We start from the raw sequence: 15192 nt of genomic DNA, 5'->3' as shown, positions 1-15192 counted from the left end.
CAGGCAGCATGCCCAGTGCCTGGCCATCCTCGCTGTCCATGGGGCTCAGCCTGCCTGGAGGCTGTGGCCGGGCAGGGGATGCCTGTCTGTGCCCATGTCACAGAGGATGCCCCCTAGTTTCTGCACAGGCTCTGACTGTCGCTAACTCTCCTCCCCTTGGTTTCAGGCTCATCCCGGAGGCCTGGCGTTTGAGATGGAGGAGTTCTACGTCAAGTACAGGAACTTGTACGTGTGACATTGTGGTGCTCTGTGCCGCAGCAGTGGGCCCTGTGCATGCAGGAGTGAGGGCTGTGTGCTCCTACCTCCGTCCCATCCCCAGCTGCAGCCCCAGCATCTCTGTCTCGCTGCCCCTGTCCTCCTGAGCCAGCATTGGCAGTGGGAAGCAGGAAAGCCACTGCAGCTGCAGTGCTCAGTCTTGGCCTGGACCTGGGCCATAGCTTCCTCTAGTTCAGAGTTTCACATGGCGCAGCATAGGCTGGATGTTCTCTGGGTCACTGGGAGATCCCTGCTAGTCTGCGTGGCAGATGGGATCAGCCCCAAAGGCCTCTTTGGTCATGTTTTGTTGATTATTTTTTTCCCTCTGCAGCTCTTACCTCCATTGTAAGTGGGCAACTCTGGAGGAGCTGGAGAAGGATCCCAGGATCTCCCAGAAGATAAAGCGCTTCCGGAACAAGCAGGCTCAGATGAAGCATATTTTTACAGAGGTGAGAGCCTGGCACACCTGGGCCCAGTGCAGTGGCTGAGGAGGCCAAGACCTGAGGACTGACTGCATCTGGCACCTCCCTGCCCAGGCAAGACCAGCTCCAGGGCCAAAATTCAGGGCTGGGAGTGGTCAGGGAGGACTCACTGTGCAGTTGTGCCTGCCCTGCCTGAGTTCTGCCATAGCTCAGTGATCCCAGGGTGCTGCCTTGGGCCTTGCATGTGCCCCCTTGCTGACACTGTGGCAATGCCCAGGCAGCAGCATGGCACCTCGAGCTTCCAGGCAGGTTTTGAACCAGGGCACAGCACAAGAGGGTGAGCAGGTGGGGGTGCTGGAGCCAAGGGGCCATGACAGTGCCCTGAACACCCGTGGTGTCACTGGCAGAGGTGTGGGCAGGGTGACAAATGTCACTTGCCAGGCACTGCCAACCCTGGAAGCATTGTTCAGTGGGAGGGAGGGCAGCGTCCAGTACTGGAGGTGCTTTCATGGTGGAGCAGAGATACTATGGGAGAGAGGGAGCTATAAATACTTGGGCTTAGGGCAGCTCCTGCCTGCTCTGCTCTATGAGCAGATTAATCTTGTGTTCTGTAATTTATCTTGCTGCTCTGGAGAGTGTTGTTGGATCTCCTCAAACTGCCCCTTACAAGTGTAAATCAGGCCAGTAGGGTATGAAGATTTCTCCATGAATGTAGTTGGAAAGCTGGGGGTGTGTGTCAAATTTCTCACTCCTGAGTCTGTTTGGGGTCTTTCCTAGGATGCAAAGAAAAAACATGTGTTGGAACGCACTGTACCACTAACAATTTAGCAAGGAGCAAATGCTCTTTCCTGTGACTAACTGGGGCTTGGGGAGCTGTGAACATAGAAGCCTGTTTTCTCTCCTTCCCAAGCCCTAGACAATGTGTCTCTCCGAGGACCACTGCTAGTCTAAAGCCCACTCCTCCCCAGGTGTTCCTGGCAGGAGGATGAGCCCTTGAGCCCTTACCTCATGAGCGGTTGCTGCTGGTGACTGCTGAGCTGAAGGTGGGAAGAGAGGCAGAGCAGAGAACAAGGTGTCATCCCTTGCAGAGGAGTTGAATTCATCAGGTGCTATGTGTGGCTCTGTGCTGTGGCAGTCACAGCTCTGGCTGCTGCATGTAAGCTGCAGCATACAGCTGAGGGCTTTGTACCTTGGGGCCAGATGGGCTGAAGAGGACATTGCTGCCTCCCAGCAAGGGAAGCATGGAGCCAGCGGCCGCTCTAAAGCAAGAGCTTTGCCTTCTGCAGGGCTCCTGCGTCCTCCCTGCCCAGAGACAGATGTCATGTACCTGCATCCAGGGCACTTGGTGTGCTGTGCACAGCTAGCAGCATCCTGGGGACAGATGCCCTGCAGCTGTTTACTCATGCCTGCCATCTGTTTAACCCTGGAATCACCTTGAACTTACCTCTCTTTTTACTTTTTGCTGTTGCAGCCTGATGAGGATTTGTTCAACCCAGACTATGTGGAGGTAGATCGAATTCTGGAGGTGGCTCACACGAAGGACCCTGACACTGGGGAGGTGAGTGGCTACGTCGCTTGCTTGCCCCATGCAGGGAGAGGGAGAGGGTTGGCAGGAGGCCTGGACTCACAGTGTGCATTATGTGTCATCTCTGAGCACCCTAAGGCCTCCCCAGACTTCCAGAGCCTGAGCCCTGTCCCCGGGGACCCCTTGCTACAGGGGTAAATGGAGGGCTGCTGACCATCCCTTGTGACTCGCTCTCAGTCGCAGTCTGTGCCCGCACGCTGGGGCTGAGTGGCCATGAGCCCTGCGCTGTCTCAGCCTGTCTCTCTGCGCTGCAGGAGGTGACTCACTACCTGGTGAAGTGGTGCTCACTGCCCTATGAGGAGAGCACCTGGGAGCTGGAGGAGGATGTTGACCCAGGGAAGATTAAAGAGTTTGAAGCCCTCCAGATCCCTCCAGAAATCAAGCACATGGTAACGTACCCAGAGGTAACGTACCCGGCTGGCAGCTCGAGGCCCTGGGCAGGCAGGGACTGTCTGTGTCTTGCCAAGGTCCAGCAGTGCTGACCTTCTTGTCCCTGCTGCTGCAGTGCAAGCTCCGTATCCTCCCCTCTGGATGGGTTAGTTAGCAGGATCCGAGGGTGAAATCCAGAGGCCAAGACCTTGCTGTGAATCAGCTGTCAATGACTGTTCTGAAGTGTTGTCTGGATGCACAGCCGCAGAAGTCTGGCCTCGCTGAGCGTTAGCCTCTTCCTTTCTGTGAACCTTGCTCCTGCTCTCTCCTCCTAGGAGCGCCCAGCATCTGAGTCCTGGCAGAAACTGGAGAAGTCCCGGGAGTATAAGAATAGCAACCAGCTGCGGGAGTATCAGCTGGAGGGAATGAACTGGCTGCTCTTTAACTGGTATAACAGGTGAGGAGAGGCTGGAGCCCTGTGCTCCCATGAGGAGTCCTGCTGGCAATCAGACCCTGGTGTGTACAGTCATGGGAGCAGCAGAGCTGGGGGAGCAGAGCTGACAAACAGGCCTGACAGAGCAGCTGCTGAGACCTTCCAGTGCTGGAGCTGGCAGGCAGCTGCCAGAAAAATTGTGTTTGTTTTAGCTTTGCAACTGAGTCTTCAGGAATGTTTCTCCATGGTAAATGCTGATGGGTCTTGGAGATAGTAGGGCTTAGCTATGGGTCTAAGATACACCTGATTTTTGGTATTGGACAGGCTACTGGTGACCCATTCCTGTGGCAGGAGTGCAGGAATAGGCATGTTCTCAGCTGCAGCAGGCCATCAGATGCATCTTTCACTGGCTAGTGTGCACCCAAAGGACAGCATCTTTTACACCAACTTTGAGTCCACTATTTTGCAAGAAGCTGGATGGGTCTGGCTTACCCAGACCATTTTGGGCCACTGTACCAATGTCCCCCCATCCTCCATGCTGCAGGGTCAGAGACCTGTGGGTGGAGGTGATGTGCCTGACATCCCATCGAGGAGTTAGTGACAGGGTGGTTCCTGCCCCTGAGAGCCACCTTCACCTGCCCCTGTCCCTCTCTGCAGGAAGAACTGCATCCTGGCTGACGAGATGGGGTTGGGGAAGACAATCCAGTCAATCACCTTCCTCTCAGAAATATTCCTGATGGGCATCCATGGCCCCTTCCTCATCATTGCACCTCTCTCCACCATCACCAACTGGGAGAGGGAGTTCCGCACCTGGACGGAGATGAATGCCATCGTGTACCATGGCAGCCAGATCAGCCGGCAGATGATCCAGCAGTACGAGATGGTGTACAGGGACACACAGGTGATTGACGCACACAACACTCCCAGGTTGCATCCCCCCCCAGCCCTGGCTTCCTTTACTTGGGAAGCACTGAGCTGCATGTGCAGCTTATGGTTCATCTGGAGAGGGAAAGGTGATCTTTTAAGACCCCTTTGCTGGCATGGGCTCAGGGTGCACTGTGCATGAGTGAAGAACAGGCCCGACTCGTGCAGAAGGGGGAAAATGCAGCAGAGCCCCAGCCACAGTCCTTGTCCTGGCCTGTTTATCTGCCCTGAAGCAGTGTCTGGTTTGAAGAGACACAGCCTGCAGCCAGCAAGGAGGCTTGCAGGAACCTGCCCGCTGCTTGAGATGAATCTGGGGAAATCCTGGCTAGGAGCCAGATGCTAACACTGATATGTTGACAGGATGTCTGACAGTGTCCTGCCACCCTGCAGGAGTCAAGTGCTGCATATGGCTTATGTCTCCCTAGGGTAACCCTCTCCCTGGGATCTTCAAGTTCCAGGTGGTTATCACCACCTTTGAGATGATCCTTGCTGACTGCCCGGAGCTGAAGAAGATCCAGTGGCGCTGTGTGGTCATTGATGAGGCACATCGCCTGAAGAACAGGAACTGCAAACTCCTGGAGGGGCTGAAGCTCATGGCCCTGGTGAGCATGTCCTGCTCAAGTTCACATGAGAGCAGGGTGGGCCTGAGATGGCCATGCCTAGCAGTCAGATGCCATTGCCAGCTGCTCAAGCCCAGTGCCAGGGCTGAGAGCTCCCCACCAGAGAGAAAACCATCCAGGACCCATCAGGTCGCTGAAGCAGTGCCAGTGACAGGAGAGCCATTTGATGGATGGGGCACTGGTGCCCTGCAGCCATCACAAGTTTCTTTTTTGCTGAAGTGGCATATTAACCCACAGCAGGCCAAGTAAGTCCCCCCATGTGCACCCTCCCTGACAGAACACTGCCTAGCCTTGCAGCACAGCTTAGGCTGCTGCAGCACACAGAGGCAGTTGCTGACCAGCCATGCACACCATCCTCTGGCTCTGGTGTGCCTAGTCCCTGTGATGAACAGGGCTACAGTAATCAAGCTGGTTTCTTACTGCTCTGCAAACATAGGACCAGTCCGTGCCAGGGATGGAGGTGCAGGACTGTGCATGGTGAAGAAGGGATCAATGAGCTTCTCTGAGAAATGAATTTGGATGTCCAGCTCCTTTCCAGCCGTGGGAAAGGCAGCACTGCTGTTTGCTGGACCAAGGGTAATCAGGCCTATTGGATCTCCCAGCCCTACCCAGCTTCCATCACTCTCACCTGTAGCTGGGCCAGGCCTCTGAAAATTCTTAGTCTTATGTCTCCAGTTCCCAAAGACCCTGCTGTTTCCCTGTGACCCTGTGTCTTGTGCAGGTCCCTGCTGGGTTGTGAGCAGCCTGGGGCAAAGCAGGGTTGCTGCTGGCCCCACTTTGTAACCATCACCTTCCTTTGTACAAGTTCTGTGGGCGCCTCCCACCTTACAATTGCCCTTCTTTCATAGCTGGTGGCTCTTGGGGATGTTCCTGCATTAGGCTGGGCAGGAGGATTAGCCTGAGCAGTGAGCAAGCACCCAAGTCTCTGGCACTGCTGGGACAGAGCAGCTGATGCGCCCCGGGAGGCAGCACCTGGTGGTGCCTGAAGCCAGAGCCCATGGTGTGAATGCATGGAAGGGAATGTGTTTTCCTTGAGGGGTCATCTGCTCCTCACACCCCCAGGTCTTGAGGGGTTGTGTGGACCCCTGTCTCTTTTTATTGCACATGTACCTACATGGTGAACCTCTAATAAAAGCTTCTTCTTGTTCCCAGTACACATGACAATCATACATGCCCCTGCTGATTTCGGAGCACCCTGCTCACACTAGGCCTAGCAGCAGGTCCCTGATGCCCCTCAGTATCACATGGCTCTGGACCACGTTGCCTCTTGTTCTCTCTGAGCCCTGAAGAGGGACATCCTGCCCCCAGGTGCACAGAAGCTTGGGCTCTGTCAGCGTCCCTGTCTGGTGCCAGCACAGCCCTGCCTGAGGGCCCTGTGACAGGGCGGGGCTGAAGCCTGGGGACAGTGTGGGATTCTCAGTTTTGGCTGTTGTTGCTGCACAGAGCTGGACTGGGACACACCCAGGGGAGCATCCTGGGAGCCACAAGACAGTGTTGTGTAGCAGTGGCTGGGTCAGGGCTGCCACCATGGCCAGGGGAGCCTTGCAGGGAATGTCTGTGCCCCCAGGCCACCCAGAGTGCTCCTGAGGCTGGAAGACAAGGAGTGTTGTGCTCTTGGGACCCCTTGGACTCAGCCAGTGGGTCTGAGTCCTCAGCCTGTTTTCTGTATATACCCAGGAGCACAAGGTGCTGCTGACAGGGACCCCCCTGCAGAACTCGGTGGAGGAGCTCTTCAGCCTCCTGAATTTCCTGGAGCCACAGCAGTTTCCCTCAGAGACCGCCTTCCTGGACGAGTTTGGAGACCTGAAGACAGAGGAGCAGGTACCTAGAAGAGTGACGCTGGTGACTGTTAACACAGGTGGCTGGGACGCATGGTCAGGCATGCACTCAGACATGTGCTTCATGGAAGTGAATAGGACTCCTCAGGCCAGGAGAAGCAAGGTTGTGACAGAGACCCCCACACTGCTTTGGAAAGAGGAGACCAGCCTGTGTCAAGGCAGTGATCTGCTCCCCACCTAGCTCCCTACTGCCCCTGGCATGCCTGGGCAGCACAGCTCACCTGGCTTTCCCATCTGGTCTGTCCCTGAGACCAACAGGAGTGTAGAGGGACTGAGGAGATCAGTAAGTCCATATGTCAGTCACCCTTGTCAGGTTCCCCTGGGGAGCTGTCCTTCAAAGTTTCCCTTGAGCATGGGTAATGGAAAGCAGCTGTCCCCTGGGCTGTCTCGCTGCCATTTGAGTGTGGCTTAAGTGGAGATTGCACAAAGATCATCATTCTGAGGGAGCAGGCATGGGCATGTGGAGCAACCGTCATTTCAGCTGCTATTAAAGCTCCCGGCTCTCCTCCTACAGCAGACACATTTACCCAAGGCTGCCAGCAGCAGAAGTGTGTGGAGTTCGTGGCCCAGGGCTGATCACTCACATGCCTGCCCCAAGAAAGCCAGACCCTGAAGTTGTCCTGGCTGTCAGCAGAGCACCTGCTTCAGGGTCATTTGTAGTGGGTTTCCAGCCTGGGGAGGCTCTAGCGTTGCAGGCCCCTCCGCTGTTGTCACCATGTGCTTGCCAGGTAGGGAGGGCAATGAACCTCTGCACTTGCTCTGGCAGGTGAAGAAGCTGCAATCCATCCTGAAGCCCATGATGCTGCGGCGGCTGAAGGATGATGTAGAGAAGAATCTGGCACCCAAGCAGGAGACCATCATTGAAGTGGAGCTAACCAATATCCAGAAGAAATACTACCGGGCCATCCTGGAGAAGAACTTCTCCTTCCTCTCCAAGGGTGCCAACCAGCACAATATGCCCAACCTCATCAACACCATGATGGAGCTGCGGAAATGCTGCAATCACCCATATCTCATCAATGGTGAGGGCTGTGCACAGGAGGTGTGGGGGGGATGGATATCACTGCAACATTACTGGTCGCTACCCGCAGAGCTCACCCAGCTTGGGAGCCAGCTCAGGCCCTTATGCCATCTGCTGCTGGTGTGTTTGTACAACCAGGCCCAGCACAGGATGCAGTGATCTGCCTTGTTGCCCTTACAGGCAGCCCAGCTGCCTGCAAGTGCTGCTTGCTGGTAGGCAACTCAGGGTCTTGTGAGGCTTGCTTTGTTTGGGGGTGTTCTGATGTGGGACCTTCTCCAACATCCCAGCTTGGCTTGTTCTGCCAAAAGCTGGTGCAAGCTCTGAAGAAGGAGTAGAGTTGCAGGAGTGGAGGGGCTTCTGGAGGTCTCTAGCCAACCTCCCTAGATCTGACTGACTGCATGGGTTCTGTTCCTTGCATGGTGGCTTGCTGTTGCCCTGGACAGGAGGCTGGGGGCAGCTGCACTGTTAGCCTTGCCATGAACTCACGTCCCTTTTCACCTGGCAGGGGCAGAGGAGAAGATCCTGGAAGACTTCCGTAAAACACACAGCCCAGAGGCGCCAGACTTTCAGCTGCAGGCGATGATCCAGGCAGCCGGGAAGCTGGTGCTCATTGATAAGCTGCTTCCCAAGCTGATCGCTGGTGGACACAAGGTGCTCATCTTCTCCCAGATGGTGCGCTGCCTCGACATCCTGGAAGACTATCTCATTCAGAGGCGGTTAGTACAGGCTTCAGCATTCACCACAGCTCCTCCACATCACCTCCATCCTGCACTGTAGATACAGAGTGGAAACAGCCCAGGGTGGGGTTTTGGCCATTCTGTGCCCACGTACCAAAAGATCTGAGTTAGAGGCTACTGCTGGTGGGTGCAGAGACCCCAAAGCTGGGCAGCTCTGACCTGTCCATTCTGCGTTGCCTGGGGTGAGCCCTAGGAGTGATCAAATGGAAATAGGCCATTCCCTTGGTCCTGGTTACCATGAGCACCATAGCCATGCACTGTGTGTGGGATCATGATGATTTTGCCATGATGAACAACTTTTGGAAACAACTACAGTGCACACGGGCTAATGGGGCCTGAGCCTCCACCTGTGCACAGGTCCTGCCAGTAAGTCCCAGCTGCCTGCGTGCCCACACACAGCCCGGGGTAAGGAGCAAGAAGGGGTTTGTAAGCTGCAGCCAGTTCAGGTCCTGCTGTGACCCTGCTCTTGCCCTTTCTCTTCTCGGAGCAGGTACACCTATGAGCGCATTGATGGGCGGGTGCGTGGAAACCTGCGCCAAGCTGCCATCGACCGCTTCTGTAAGCCCGACTCGGATCGCTTCGTCTTTCTCCTGTGCACGCGGGCGGGCGGGCTGGGCATCAACCTGACCGCTGCCGACACCTGCATCATCTTTGATTCAGACTGGAACCCACAGAATGACTTACAGGTAATGGGCCGGGCCAGGAAAGGCTGCTGGGAGGTCCTGCAGCACGGCTCCCATCACTAGTGCCAGCCAGGGAAGGAAGGGCAGCAGCACCTGGCTGTACTGGCCATGGGATGCCATGCTGGGAGAGTCAGCAGGGGTGCAGGCAGAGGGGACATGTCATGGGGGAGACCATGGTGTGGCTCTAAAAGCACAGATGGACCACAGACCAGGCAACGCTTTGTCCATACCTGGTTTTGGAGGGGGTGAAGTGGTGGGTGCACCCCACCTGCAGAGAGCCAAGGCTCCAGCCTGAGCCGTGTGTCCTTGCCCAGGAGTGCAGGGGTCTCTGATTTCTGCCTCACAACCACACAGGCCTGGTGCTAACCAGCACCCGCTGGCAGAGCCGTACCAGGTCAGCCACAGGCACTAGATGAGGGTGCCCTGGTGGGTGGAAGCTGACTGTGGCTCAGGGGGGTGAGCAGTGGGTGGGCTGGTGCAGGGTGCCACAAGCCACATGGTCCTCATCCTGCTGGGCTCACTGTGCTTGACTCCGCCCTCTGCACTCCCAGGCTCAAGCTCGCTGCCACCGGATTGGGCAGAGCAAGGCGGTGAAAGTCTATCGCCTCATCACCAGGAACTCCTATGAGCGGGAGATGTTCGACAAGGCCAGCCTGAAGCTGGGCCTGGATAAGGCTGTACTGCAGGACATCAACCGCAAGGGCAGCACCAATGGGGTAGGTTGGCTGTCAGAGTGGGACTAGGTGGGGGGTGCTGCAGGAGAGCTCTCTTCCTTCCCCTGCAAGTCACTGCCGGGTTGGAGCAGAGACCTGGGCAGGCTTCTGGGGAGGGAGAGCCCAGTCCCACACACTTGCATTGCTGCTCTTTGGCCTGGCAGGCTGTACCTGCACTGCCACGGGGTTGGGGGACACATGTGGTGCTGTGTCTGGGTGACATGGACTGAAATTCCTGACAGTCCCTCAACATTTTGAAGTGACCTCTTTGCTGTGGCAGTGGGACATCTGGGTTGGCTTGGAGCATCTCTGCCCTCCCCCTGGGGCAGAGGGAAGAGCCATCTGCTGTGCATTGCCCAGGGGAGCTGGCCAGGTTGGTGATGCCCCTGTGTTTTGGGCAGGTTCAGCAGCTCTCAAAGATGGAGGTGGAGGACCTGCTGCGGAAAGGTGCCTACGGCGCCCTTATGGATGAGGAGGACGAAGGATCGAAGTTCTGTGAGGAAGACATTGATCAGATACTCCAGCGCAGGACACAGACCATCACGATCCAGTCAGAGGGGAAGGGCTCCACCTTTGCCAAGGTGTGCTGTGCTCCATCAGGAGGGAAGGGGGACTCCCCCCAGGGTGGTGGGGGACATGCTGGGAGAGCACAGGGCAGTAGTGGTGGGCTGATCTCTTACCTGTGTGTTGAGACATGTCCGCATGGAGGCCAAGCTCTCCTGCCTGTCCTGCTGCACCCAGAGTGAGACCTTGCTGGGGCACAGCAGCAGCATGGTCTCCTGTCTCACTGGTGGTCAACAGAGCATTGAGGAGGGGGCCACCAGCCTGAGCAGGTGATGTGAGGCTGCCCAGGAGGGTTCAGCTTGGCAGCTTCCACTTTCCCTTTGAAGTTGGCTCAGGCTGGTGAGAAGGCAGGGCAGGGGCTGTCCTCCAGGTGCCGGGCAGTGCCAGGGTGTGCTCTGTCACTGGGCCAGCAGTGTGGATGGATGCAGAGCTGCTCTTGTGTTCCAGTTGGTGCACTGCAGGTTGGAGGGCTTGCTCTTCTGATGGGCTGAGGACTCCTGGCCCTGGCGGCAGGCCATGCCCAGAGCTGTTGTGGGCAGGATCAGGCCTCTCCTTGGGGAGGATGGATGAGTTCAAAGCCTGGGGGAGATCCAGTCCTGAGCGGGGCTGATCACCTACTTACGCGCTGAGCTTATTTGATCTGGAGTCTGTCACCTCCCCTGCCCTTTCGGACATGAGTGCTGCCTTGGTGTGGTGCTTTGCCAGGCAGAAATGCAGGTGGAGATGTGGACTGCCAGTGGTATGGGAAGGCGTTGTGGTTCCATGAGCACAGCGCTCCAGCACTGCAGCCCATCTTTGTCTCTCCTGCTGCTATGGGACCTGGGTCCACAGGGAGACCCCCAGGGTCGTGGCGGGACCTGGCTGCTGGCCTGCACAATGCCTGAAGCTGGGTGCTGCTGTGCCATGGGAAGCTGTGTGCTGTGGGGCCCTGACATCCCCATAGGAGAGAGCCCAAGGAGCAAGGTCTGTGCCACGCTCGTGGCTGGTGTCTGCTGGGGGCACCAAGGGCCATCTGTCCCTCCTCCTCTTGCAGATTGCACAGCCCAGGCTCCGTTTCCAACAGGTCAGGCAGGACTGCAAAAGAGAGGGGTTCAGCTCCCTTAAGGAAACAAAGAGCCCTGTGACATGGTGTCAGCATGGGGTATAACACCACATGGCAGCAAGACTGTGCACTGCAGACAGATGTGTTGGGGATCTCTATATGGGGGAAGGCACATCTGGATGGTGGGTGGCACATCTGGATGGTGGATTGCACCCTGTTCACTCCTCTTCTTTCAATCCCAGGCCAGCTTTGTAGCATCAGGAAACAGAACTGACATTTCCTTAGATGACCCCAACTTCTGGCAAAAGTGGGCCAAGATAGCAGAGCTTGATACAGACGCCAAGAATGAAAAGGTAGGATCCAGCTCATGTCCTGTGTGCCCCACAACTGATCTGACACCATGTGGCGTGGTCACCAGGCAGGAGCTGTGTGCTTGTGTGCTTCTGCTGGGCTCACAAAGGGGTATGTGTTTAGGCGTCAGTAATTACTGCAACGGAAGACTGACCCATGAGTTCTGGCTGAAGCCCTGATTACTTTAGCCACATGTTAGGCTGTTTCTACCTGGTATTTCAGGGTGCTCAGTCTGTGTTCCCAGCTATGCCCAAGCTCGGTTAAGGGGCAGCAGTTGGGGCTGGCAGTGTGTGAGGGGAGGAGCGGATGAAACAGCCAGTGCAATGGCATGCCTGTGAAGCCAGCAGACTGGTGTGACTGCCTGTGTGTAAGCTGGAGCTGTGCTGGGGTTCCCCACAGCACAGGCAGGCATGAGTGCCTCCCACTGCCAGCCTGGTTGGGTGCTGGCAGCCTGGGCAGCTGGGGCTGGGGCTCCAGCATGGAGTAGTACCAGGATGGTCCCATGCTGCCCTGCAGGTGCCAGCTCTGATCTCCTGGCTCCCTGGCTGTCTCACCAAGCCCAGAGACCTTTGTTAGCTCCAGGCACGCCAGGGCCAAGCTTCTGTGTGCCCTGGCAGGGCACAAAGGGGCCCAAGTGCGAGCTCTTGCTGTGGCTGGGGATTGGTCGGGTGAGCAAGGCTGTTCCTATACTAGAGGGAAGCTGCGTAACCATTCTCCAGCCCAAACCCATGTCCACGTGAACCCTGGCACCCTGGACAGAGGGAAGCATTTGGCCTGGCCACTCTGGAGGAGGCCTGGGCAAGCTGACATGAGTTTGTATACTCCAGCCTTTCGAGCCCTGGAGCTTGCAGTGCCTGGAACATTTGTTTCACCACAGCCCCCTGGCTCCCACCACCCCAGGTCTCGATGGCTCAGGAGGTGGTCTTTGTCGTGATGAAGCTTGGCAGGGCACCCTGGCTTTTCTGGCAGCAGGCAGAGAGGAAGCTGTGCTGCATGCGACTGTGCGCATTGGCCGGGGCTCCCTCTCCTCTCCCTGGGTAGCCCTCCAGGCCTGTTGCAGGGCCATAGCATCCGTGGGCCTGTTCAGGGAACCTTCAACCCCGCACCAAGTCCAGCCATTTAGTGACCTAGAAGCAAAGTGGGCTTGCAATTAGTTGTGGCTGGTGGGGAGCAGGTAACATCAGAGCAGACAGGTCCCTGGAATCGGTTGTGTGCCACATGGTCCTGTTTAATGCTAAGGTAGTAACCATAATAACCACGCTTCTCTGTTGTGATTTATTCATAACATTTAATGTGTGGGTTCCAGCAGCAGCACGGGAGGGTTTTGAGCAGCTGCAGTGGCACGACAGTGCTGAGACACTGCTGATCAAGAGACTTGTGTCAGGCACACTGGCACCCTCAGGTCCCAGCCTCTCACATGGATATGAGGGCACCCCTGGAACTGGGGGCCCTTGCTGAGCAAACACTGGGCTGTGGTGCTGTAGTGGGAGCAGTGTGCTGGCTGGGCTGGAGCAGGTGATGGGTGCTGGCTGGAAGGCAACACCTCTTTGCAGGAGAGATGTCTCCTTCTGGTGAACACACCAATACCGTGAGGGCTGTGACTGTGCTGTGCTGCTTCCCCACCTCATTTGCACTCACAAATGAAGGCAGGTTGCAGGGAGGTTGAATATCGTGGCTGTGTCACTGGGTTTGTCAGAGCATCACTGTGTTTGGGTGCTTGGTCTGGTTTGGGTCTCAGAGCTCTGTCCTAGGTTAGAGCAGGCTGGGGAAGGGGCTGCCCAGGGCTCAGTGCCTCAGGGGATGGACACAGCCCTGCATGATGTCTGCAAATGCTCCCTCTTGCTCAACTCATCTTCTCTGAGCAGGAGCTGTGCAAGTGAGGTCATCCGGGCCAGTTGGGTTTGGCCCTGACAGTGCAAGGGTTGTCACGAGAGGAGTTGCAGCTTGGCCAACTCCTCCAGTACTTTCTCCTGCTCTTACAGTGTCAAATGCTCCCTCGGGCTGCCTGTTGGATATTTTCTATATCCAGCTGAATACTAGCCACATTTACCTGAGCCTGGGGGGTTGTTTGAAGACAATGTGGGTCAGGCTTAATAGCCAAGTGTTGCTTTAGGAACAAATCTCTCTAAAAGCTGAATGTGAATGGCAATGAAGGGAGCTGCCCAGGGCTTCTCCTGGCCTGATGGAGCAAGTGGGGACAGGTTTGGATTGTGCCACTCCTTCTGTCAGCGTTTGCAGCCCTGCCGTCCTGCCTTCAGGGATGGGAACAAGGAGTAAAGCCAAGTGGATCTGTCACTGTGTCTGGGTGAGGGGGTTGCGGACTGTAAATGGATGGTCCCGGAGTCTCGCCTCTTGCCCTCGCTGGCAAATTGGCCCCTTCCCAGCAGTGGCCGTGGGCAAACGCAGCAGCTGGAGCTCTGGCAAGCCAGTGCTTGGCTTCTCCTGGCATGGTAGCAGAGCTGCTGGACGTTCCCCACATGCCTCTGGGGATCATTTCCCAGGGGCAACATCCTTGTTCTCAGCCCCTGCCTGCTCTGCCCACAAAAGGAGCTCTCTAGCTGAGCTGTGAGATGGAGCTGGGAGGGTTGGTGACTCTGCCTGTTGGGAGGCAGGAGTGGACAGATGGGGTCCCATCTCTCTATTGGCACTGCTGAGCTCACGGGCTCGGCTGCAACCTGGGCCTTTCCTCCCAGCTCCTCCATTGAGCTCAGGGTGCTGTAGCTGGCTTCAGTGTGGCCCCAGGGCCTGCCGAAATTCCAGCTAAGGCAGCAACACTGTAGAGATGGTGTTAGACAGCAGCAAGGTAGAGGCCCCATAGCTCTGCAGAGCTCACCGATCTAGCAGGGAGAATGGGGGGGGAGGTGGGGTCCCACGTGCTTGTAATCCAGGCAGATTTAGGTGACATGGATTTATTCAACAGGGTGGGAGGAAGGAGAGGAGGCAGGTACATGCTATTCTAATTTCATATTGCTCCCTTCTGCACATTCTTAGAAGCTGCCTATCCTTTTCCAGTCCACCTATCCCCCAACACAGAAATTACACCGCCTCCAGCACAGCACTCAGCGCAGGCAGTGCTGGGAGGGCCAGGAGTATGATTCAGAGCTGAATCAGCTGTTGGTTGTCAGCAGTTTGAACCCAGAGGGCCTGATTTTCAGTCTGCCATTGTTCAGGCTGAATTTTGTGCTGGCCAGGAATTGTCTCGTGTGTGCAGGCAGAGCTACACCCAGGTAATTTGGAGCAGGTATCCCAGTGGGAAGTTGATGGCTAGCCACAGGGCTGGGAAGCCAGAAGCCAGAGGCATGAGCAGAGCAGGGTGGCAGTGTGGAGAAGAGGACATGCTGTGCCCTGATGGAAGGCAGGTGTTTCTGCCCATACCTGAGTGTGTTGCCCTCTCTGTCCCTCATAGGAGAGCCTGGTCATTGACAGGCCCCGGGTGCGGAAGCAAACCAAACACTACAACTCCTTCGAAGAGGACGAGCTGATGGAGTTCTCTGAGCTGGACAGTGACTCGGATGAACGACCCACGCGCTCACGGCGCTTCAACGAGAAGACACGGCGGTACCTGCGGGCTGAGTGCTTCCGCGTTGAAAAGAACCTGCTTATATTTGGGTGAGTCTCACCCCCTCCCAGAGAGC

The 15192-nt window shown here is 56.6% G+C and overlaps 1 protein-coding gene across 7 annotated transcripts in view; it reads left to right on the top strand.

The window, feature by feature from the left end:
• The window catches only part of CHD6 (chromodomain helicase DNA binding protein 6), a 100982-nt gene that overhangs the window by 60929 nt on the left and 24861 nt on the right, over positions 1–15192 (top strand). For 5 of the 7 annotated variants that reach the window (XM_049816178.1, XM_049816180.1, XM_049816175.1 and 2 more), the window contains 15 exons: positions 167–225; positions 587–704; positions 2149–2235; positions 2517–2666; positions 2967–3088; positions 3722–3965; positions 4414–4590; positions 6286–6429; positions 7213–7468; positions 7973–8183; positions 8695–8890; positions 9439–9603; positions 10002–10181; positions 11449–11559; positions 14964–15166. In XM_049816178.1, coding sequence (XP_049672135.1) covers positions 167–225; positions 587–704; positions 2149–2235; positions 2517–2666; positions 2967–3088; positions 3722–3965; positions 4414–4590; positions 6286–6429; positions 7213–7468; positions 7973–8183; positions 8695–8890; positions 9439–9603; positions 10002–10181; positions 11449–11559; positions 14964–15166 — 2423 coding nt within the window. The remainder of the gene's footprint in view (positions 1–166; positions 226–586; positions 705–2148; positions 2236–2516; positions 2667–2966; positions 3089–3721; positions 3966–4413; positions 4591–6285; positions 6430–7212; positions 7469–7972; positions 8184–8694; positions 8891–9438; positions 9604–10001; positions 10182–11448; positions 11560–14963; positions 15167–15192) is intronic. The other 2 variants (XM_049816181.1, XM_049816176.1) reach the window with 1 other exon arrangement.

Source organism: Accipiter gentilis, chromosome 14, assembly GCF_929443795.1.
Source record: "Accipiter gentilis chromosome 14, bAccGen1.1, whole genome shotgun sequence".
Taxonomy (NCBI): domain Eukaryota; kingdom Metazoa; phylum Chordata; class Aves; order Accipitriformes; family Accipitridae; genus Astur; species Astur gentilis.
This window is presented reverse-complemented; position numbering and strand designations above follow the sequence as displayed.